The sequence below is a fragment of the Octodon degus genome, unplaced genomic scaffold (assembly GCF_000260255.1).
Source record: "Octodon degus isolate 3935 unplaced genomic scaffold, OctDeg1.0 scaffold00195, whole genome shotgun sequence".
In the NCBI taxonomy this organism is placed as follows: domain Eukaryota; kingdom Metazoa; phylum Chordata; class Mammalia; order Rodentia; family Octodontidae; genus Octodon; species Octodon degus.
Window position 1 is genome coordinate 1,208,490 of NW_004524771.1, and position 8,733 is coordinate 1,217,222.

General features: G+C 46.9%; 1 protein-coding gene across 1 annotated transcript in view; it reads left to right on the plus strand.

Moving 5' to 3' along the window:
• LOC101583472 (acyl-CoA synthetase medium chain family member 1) overlaps positions 1-8,525 on the plus strand; it is a 43,820-nt gene extending 35,295 nt beyond the window's left edge. The window contains exons 12-15 of the mRNA XM_004644230.2: positions 3,557-3,684; positions 5,921-6,020; positions 6,947-7,066; positions 8,191-8,525. Coding sequence (XP_004644287.1) covers positions 3,557-3,684; positions 5,921-6,020; positions 6,947-7,066; positions 8,191-8,310 — 468 coding nt within the window. The 3' untranslated portion in view covers positions 8,311-8,525. The remainder of the gene's footprint in view (positions 1-3,556; positions 3,685-5,920; positions 6,021-6,946; positions 7,067-8,190) is intronic.
• The last annotated feature ends 208 nt before the right edge of the window (positions 8,526-8,733 follow it).

Below are 8,733 nucleotides of genomic sequence, written 5' to 3' on the forward strand. Positions count from 1 at the left end.
TTTCAGTGACTGTACCTCCAGAATTTGTGTTAGGTTCTTCTTTATAATTTCTACCTTTGGAGCTCGTAAGATAGCTCAGTGGACTAAATACCTGCTTAGGCAATCTCAGGAACCAGGGTTCGATTCCCCACACCACATGCCACGCTAGCCCCCAACCCCTGGGTGCACTGAGGGGGCCACTGAGACTGGGCGTGGAGGCGTAGGCCTGTAATCCCAGCACCAGGGAGGCCAAAAACAAGAAAATTGCTGCAAGTCTGAGCTGTGTAGTGAGACCCTGTACCAAACATGTAAAAAAAAAAAAAAAAAAAAAAAAAAAAAAAATTTCTACCTTTGTTGATATTCTCATTTTGCCCATAGGGCATCTTCTCAATTTCCTTTAGTCCTTTGTCCATTTCCTCCATTTTGACTTATTCAGAATATTTAATATATTTATTTTTCTCATAAATACAGTGCTGTCCTCAGACAGTTTCTATCAATTAACATTTCACTGGCTACCTTTTCTTGTTCTTTGTACACCCATGATGGTGCTTTAATTACTGAAAATTTTGGGCCTTTTGGCTTTGTAATGTGATGATTGTGAGTAACTCTGAAAATCATATTCTCCTTCTTTCTACTGCTTTTTCCACCTCCCTCCTGGGTTAAATTAATTAATTGTATCAGCCCTACAGGTATCCCCCAGAGTTATTAGGACATAATAATTTACAGGAGCTTTGCTTACTACACCAGGAGACAGGAGGACACTGGGAACTAGGCTGTCCCATGCTCAAACCCCAGCCTATCAGGGTAGGGCCAGCACCACAGAACTCTCCTGCCATTCTGACGGTGGAGTTTTCTGATTGGACGCTTGCTTGGTTGTTGTAAGTTTGTTCCCAGAGCAATTACAAAGTCAGTTCAGACTGCTTCCCTTTGTTTATTGGCTTGGTTTTAGTATTTCTGTAGAGAAGCAAGAAATTGGGACTTCGCAGCCTCTACTTTCATAACATTGCTTCCCAGTAGTAGAATGTTTAAAAAGCAGCCAAGGATAAGGTCTTCGAAAGCTGGTGGACTCTGCCCATCTCTGTGTGATATACAAGATATTTTCCCCTCGCTGTTCAGGAATTTCCCTCAGATCACCCAGGGATCTCCTCCAAGATATTCCAGTCCCGGGGAGGTAAGAATCCCTTCCCCAGATGTGAGTGCCCTTCCTCTAGGGCCCAGCCTCAGGCCTTATGTGAGAAGAGGAACCTCAACAATGCTCCTTGAGAGCAGACCTGGGCACAGGCTGTGAGTGAGGCCAGCGTATCGAGCTCAGCATGCTGTGCTGGACAGCAGTCAAGGGCGAAACTGTATGGTCCTCTTCCGTCACTGTTTCCTGAACTTCCAGCATTTGTGTCCATATGTGTATTCGTCCACTGTATTTGTGTCCACTGTTTTTCCATATCCATGAAATGTAACCAAACATTAAAGGGAATGTTTAAATTTTAAAATTGTATTACAGTAAAAGACACATTGCCATGAATCTTCCTGAGACTACCCCTCCCCATGTAGCTATCCGTCCTTCATTCTGGCCACTCTCTGAAGCAGCACTGGAAGGCCTCGTTCCTGAGTGTCTTTACTTGGGCTGTCGTGGCTGCCTCAGCATCTTGAATTGATTCAAAATATCTACCTTTTGTGGTCATTTTAGTTTGGGGAAGAGCCAGAGGTTGCATGGTGCCACATCCAGGAAGTAAGATGGATGAGGACACACAATATTCTCACAATCCTGCCTTCCGTTGGCTGCACTGAGCCGCAGTGTTAACCAGATTTTATCACTCCTTGTAAAGACACTCCTGAAAAACAACTTCCAGAACTGCTTCATAAAGTGGTACAAATGATGGGAGGAGTGTGATCTATGTAGAGGAGGTGTTTTGGTTGAATTAATGGCCATGTGTCTTTTACTATAATAAATATACAGAATCATTTTGGTCACACCTCGTATTAATATTTGTATAATTACTCAGTGTATACTTCTCTTTAAATTAACTGTTTGAAATTGTTTGTTTTTGAAAAGTCAATGTAGTATCATAAATTGAAAATAGTATCATTTGCCAAAATCAGACAGCATTTACAGCCATAATTAGAATTTTTAAAAACAAATGTCAAATTTCGGCTAAGCTCGGTTCCTGCTGAAAGCTTTGATCCCGAAGCTTACTGTTCCTCTTGGTGCTTCTCAAAGCTTCTAAACACATGTGAACACCAAGCCAGTAATCTCCTTAGTGTAACCAACTATGGAAATTAATTCAAAACAGGAAGCGAGCCATTGTTTTTACTGTGTTTTCAGGTATCTCTTAAAATCTCTTCTTGCCATATAAGAAAGCTTGCTTAGGTGTCAAATAAATAAATGGTAAAGCAAGAATTAAATTCAAGTCCCAAGACCAGTTTAATGATTCTCTGAACATCAGTTTCTTCTGTCAAATAGGCTACAAAAAATGCCAGGCTTATTCAAATTCACCTTCATATGAAAGAATACACAAGTAGCCACAGAATCTTTATTCACAGCCAGAAACTGGAAACCACCCAGGCATCTTTCAGCAGTTGAATGAATTAAAAAAAAAAAAAAAAAACCCTGAGGTACAGTCATAACACAGAATTCTGCTTGGCAGTAAAAAGGATCATATTGTTTATGAATACAGCAGCTTAAATGAATCCCCACAGAGCTACACTGAAGAGAGAAAAAATAGCCTATCCTAGAAGGTTCCATACTGTACAGTTCTATCTGTACAACATCCCTGAAGAAATATGAAAGGAATTGGGTAGCATTACGTGACTGAAATAATCCAGAGACAGAAAATACCGCAGGTTTATCTTTTACCATATGTAGAACTCGAAGAAGTTTGTCCCACAGGAGTAGAGAGTAGGCTGCGTGTGGCAGTGCAGGGCACCCCAGCACACTGGGCGGCTGAGGCAGAGAGATCGTGCTGAGGCCCCTTTAGAGCTTTAGCAACACCTGTCTCAAATTTTAAAAATAAAACAAAGAAGCCTGGAGATATAGCTCAGTGGGGAGGCCTGGAGTTGAATCTGGAGTACCACAAAAAAAAAAAAAAAAAAAGTACTTAAGAGCTATCTGAACTTTTTTAAACTATATGCAAACCTACAATTATCTAAAAATGAAAAATTTATTTTAAAAAGCAACCCGCCACACAGCTTTCTGTGAGGGTCAACCAGAGGAGCCTGAGGGGAAGGAAATCCATTCAGCTCAGGTGTACTAGCCCCTCTCATCTGCCCAGGTCCATGCCGAGCTCACAGCAGGGAATAACACAAGCAGGTTCCTGCTAGCAGAAGAGTTACTCCAGCAGAGTGCCACACAGAAATGAGCAGGTCATTATAAAAACTGTCATTGCAACCAGTTCAGGAACTTCCACCAGCTGAGCAGCAGTCTGTGCTGTCTTCCTCCATGGAACGAAATTAGACCCTCAGGAGTTACGAAATTTACCCAGGTTACAGGGCAGTCAGAGGCTGAACACAAAGCCAGGTCTGAACCCGGGCTTGGCGCTCCAAACTCTCTGCCTCCTATAAAGGAGAGCTGTTCTCTTTGCAGAATAACCCAGAGAAGACAGCGGAAGTGGAATGCGGGGACTTCTACAACTCGGGGGACAAAGCAACTATTGACTCGGAGGGCTACATCTGGTTCCTCGGGAGGAATGACGATGTCATCAATGCCTCTGGGTAGGTGGGGCTGGCCTGGAGCCGGCCCCTGGCACCTCCCAAGCTTCTGGGACCTTGCCTTGGTGCTCAGGCCCTCAGCCTGGCGCTGACAGAGCCTGGCCCCTGATCCCCACACCCAGAGACAACCAAGATGAATGCAGGAAGGGGAATGAGACGTCCCATTCCTGAGCATTTAAAGGAAAGGGGCAGGACGTGGGTGGGAGCCTGTGCCTTGGTCCCTCAGGCTTGCTTTTCTGATGTTTGTGCTGGTCTCCTATGGCACAGAAGGTCACAGGAGAAACATAATAATGACAATAACAGCTCACTTTTACGCAGCGCTGTGTGGAAACGTTCTCCTTAGCTGGTTACGTGTGTAACCAGCCTCTTCAGGCCGGCAGGCAGACACAACTGTCATTCCTGCCTCACCAGGAGGAAATGGGTCACTAACCAGTGAGGATGTTTGCCTGAAGTCTCAAAGACAGCTCAGGCAGGAGACTAGACTGGAGCCCAGGGGGCTTGACTCTGACCCTGGAGGTTTTTTTTAAAGATATATTACATCATTTTTCTTGAGTATTTCAAAGAAATTAAGGTTTTCTTAATTTATTTTAATTGATGCTTAATAATTATACATATTTGTGGGACACACTGTGATGATTTGATGCATCTATATGTTATGTAATGTTCAAATTAGGAAAACATGCATATTCAGCACCCCAAATATTTATTTCCTTGTGTTGAGAACACTCAAAAACCTCTTTTCCAGCTATTTTGGAATTCGTAATGTATAACTGTGATCTATAGTGACCCCGCTGTGAAATACCACATCAGAACCTAGTTCTCCTAGCTACTTGTCCATTTCTAAAACATCCTCTTCCTCTCTTTTTGATCATATATATGGTGAATATTTAAATGTTATAGGAGGTTTTTTTGTTTTTGGGGGGGTTTTTTTGCTCCGAATGCCTTCAGGGCAGGTTTGGCTGGCTTGAGTTTTGGGATCGAACCACAGCAACTTAAGCCTGACTGCTTTGTTGAAGCAGCCATTTAAAGAACTGAGCTAAGGGGCAGGCCCCCTTAAATGTTATAACATCTTGCAGTAAAATACACATTGCTTTGTTTTTGTGCGTGTGGTACTGGGGATTGAACTTGGGACCTTGTGCTTGCCAGGCAGGCACTTACACCGCTGAGCTATTTCCCCAGCGCTAAAACACACATTGCCAGTGAGCCCCTCACGCCAAACACACACCCTCCTGTTCCTGCCACTTTCTGAAGCACTTCTGGAAGCCATTTATCATAGGTGTCTTTATAAGATCAAAAACAAGATGACCACTGCTGCCAAGTGCCATCCAGCCGAAAGGCAGGCCTATACATGCGTGACAGCGCGTCCTCGCCCACCTTACTCACCAGATCTGGAACCACGCAGCTTCTGGCTCTTCCCCAAGGTCAAAATGCCCATGAGAGGTCAAGAGTATCCGTAGAGTCAGGACATCCAGGCAGCTACGACAGTACAACTAAAGACCTAAAAGAGGATTTCCACAACTGTATCAGAAGGCAGCAAGAACAATGGGACATGTGTGTTCATTGCCCACAAGGGGGATTCACGGCAATGTGTTTTGACTGCTAAAAAAAAAAAAAAAAAAAAAAAAAAGCATTAACCAGGGATACAGCTCTGTGGCACAGCACCTGCCTGGCAAGGGTGAGGTCGTGAGTTTGAGTTTCGGTATCAAAATAAATATTCACCACGTTTGTCTATCACACCCTGTATGTACTGAGAATTTACTAGAAGACTCTAAGTGCCCATTCCACTGACAAGCACTTTGCACACCCACCTGCCGGTGCCATCTGCGTGGCCTGAGGGTTATGTTCATTTGACTGTGGCAATTAACTAACCATGTATTTCCTTAAAAAAAATCATTATCTTACACTTCGAAAACATATACTAAGAGACAAAGTAAAACAAAGCCCGTCAGCACCGTGGGGCGCAGGCGGCAGTGAGCATGAGGGTGTCCACTGAAGGCTGGAGACTTCCGGAGCTCCAGCTCTGCTGCAGGAGGTTGTACAGCAAGGACACTGAGTGGCCCCTGCCCAGCAGGAACAGTCCGGAGAGACGTCCAGGGACAGCCGAGCTGGGCACCGGCCCATGAAGTCCAGATCTTCAGTGTAGGGGCCTAAAGCACAAGCAGGCCTCTCAGGCCCTCTGCCCTCCGGGAGGACAGACCTGGGGCCTGCCCCAGCTCAGGGCAGTGGGTTGATCCCGCAGGTATCGCATCGGGCCTGTGGAGGTGGAGAACGCCTTGGCAGAGCACCCGGCGGTAGCCGAGTCAGCCGTAGTGAGCAGCCCGGACCCAGCGCGAGGCGAGGTGAGGATAAGGGCCTCGTGGAGTCTGGCTATGCAGGACCGCGGGCGAGGCCACACCGGGCTCTTGCAGGATCAGCACAGCCCAGGACCCGGGAGGGAGGGAGGACGAGGCGGGCAGGAGTGCATTTACACAAGGAACCACCAGGGGGCTCTGTGGCGCCAGCCGTGCTCTGGAAATGATGCCTGTGGGCTGGGACAGTAGCAGGGAAGGCTATGGTGGTGAGGCTTGTAGGATGCGCCAACGCCGGGCCCGCCCATCTTCCAAAGCTCAGTAATTTAAGGGCTCCTATTATCCTTTAAATAAGGAAAAAGAGGGGCTCACCGCCACAGCTAAGAGGTGGCACCACAGCACACATTCACTGATGCAGGTGCTGAGTGCCTTCCGTATATAAAGACTTGTGTGATTGGGGATATAAAATACAAATAAATTGTGAGCAATTTACTTAAGCTCACTGGGTGCCAGACACAGAACTGCACAAATAATAAGTGTGATGATGCTCATATAATAATGGTGCTGGGTAGAAAGCAATTTAAACAGGCCAGATGTTATAGACACACCATCGCATGGAATCTACAGAAATCCCTTGAGGAGTAAACCCCGTTTCATGGAGAAGAAAAGTGAGGTTAGACTACAGACATGGTGATGCTCGCCTGTGCTCTCAGCACTCTGGGAGGCTGAAGCAAAAAGTTCCCAAGTTCGAGACCAGCCTAGCCAAGTTAGTGACTTAGACCCTGTCTTCAATGAAAAAGGGCTGGGGATGTAGCTCAGGGTGGAGCCTCTGGGTTCAACCCCCAGTTCTCAAAAGGGAGGTAGAGGGATTGAGTCAATTTCCAAAGTATGGCACTGACACGGAAGGGCAGATGTGAGCCTCAGCCCCTGCTTTCCCAGAGATTCTATACAGTAGAGGTCATGCTTCCATCCTACAGGTAGTAAAAGCATTTATTGTTCTGAACCCACCGTACCGGTCCCATGACCAAGACCAGCTCACCAAGGAGCTACAGCAGCACGTGAAGTCAGTGACAGCACCGTACAAGTACCCGCGGAAGGTGAGCAGGACAGGTGCCTGAGGGCTGCTTCCCCTGAGCACTCCCGGGTGCTTGGTTGCACCAACCTTGCCCTATGGCTATGGAGGGGGACAGTTAGCCAGCCCGTCGCTCTTTCCTCTTCAAAAGAAGCTGTCTGCCAGGTGTGGTGGCACACACTTTTGTAACCTCAGCACTCAGGAAGCTGAGGCAGGAGGATCCCAAGTTTGAGTCCAGCCTGGGCAACTTAGTGACTTAGTGAGAGTGTCTCAAAGTGCAAGGGGGACGCTGCAGTTGTAGCTCAGTACGAAGGTCCTAATTTCAAAACCCGGTGAAGAGAGACAGGGACAGAAAGAGAGAGAATGATCCCATTGGTTTAAAATAAAGAGGCTCATGTGTCAAAAAGTCAATATTTTCTATTGTAGTCTGAACGTTCACAATCAATATGGACATATGATGAGATTGCTCGCTAGCACTTACTGAGCACTTACATTGTGCACCAGGCCCTGGATTCAGCTCTTTGTGTGCACTGTTCCTTCAGTACTACAACTTGCAGTAGTGTAGTCATCCAGTTTTACCGAGACAAACCGAGACTCGGACTCCAGGTCAACTGCCTGAGTTTGTCTGAGTCAAAAGGGCATGTGTGTCTGAGGACGAAGGTTGTATTCTGGCACTAGGTGAGGCAACCTTCTTGGTGTCAAACAGAGGACGACAGGGGGAGGTGGATATCAATGCAGAAAACACATCACTCTAACCACTGAAGGTCTGTCCAGATGAGGGATTCCTCCTGGCTCATGCTGTATGCCTCCATGGCTCTTGGGGTGCCTTTAACCCACATCCCCTCATCCTGGGACCAGGATGTAACAGCAGCCACTACAGAGAACCTGCCAGGTGCTAGACAAGCTGAAGGAGAGGGCCACCAATCTCAGTGGCTCTAAATGCTCCTGCCTAGAGGTGACATGTATCACTGCCACTCATGCTTCATTCATTGGTCAAAGCAAGTCATGTGGCTACGTCCATCTCCAAGGGTCAGGAGGAGGACCCCATAAAGGTCACCAAGTGGAGTCAGCCTGAATGGGAGGGGTTCTGGGAATCAGTAGAAACTATATCAAGGCTAAGTCAGGATGGATTTGCTCTCTCTCAACCAGGTGGAATTTGTCCTAGAGTTGCCCAAAACAGTCACTGGCAAGATCAAACGAAGCGAACTTCGGAAAAAGGAATTTGCTCAGAGGCAATCAGCAGTCAACCCAGGACCTCCAAATCCCTGACTATGGACAAATTCCTGGCACCCTCAGTTTCCCTAGTATGCAGGGGGTGTGAAGAGATTGGCTTGGAAGGGACCTCAGAAGAGCTGTGGTCCCAATACACTCCCCCTTTGAAGTGCCGCCCTGCCCTTCTCTGAAGTCCTGTTCTTTTGGAGGGCCCTGGTGGGTTCCTGGACTGAGGTTTCAGGTAATAAAGTGGCCTGGGGTTGTGCATCTACTGTGTGAACAGACTATGCTAAATGCCTTCCCTCCGTAATTATCTCTGACGTCCAGCCACCCAGGACCAGATTCCCCTGTGGGCCCCAGCATCCAAGGGTGTGCAAGCACTGTTCCAATATCCAGGACACAGAGTCTGGGAAGGGTTCTGTGTGTGGCCCCAGGCTCCTGCCCCTGAAGTGGTAGCAGCACACCTTTGGTATGCATGTC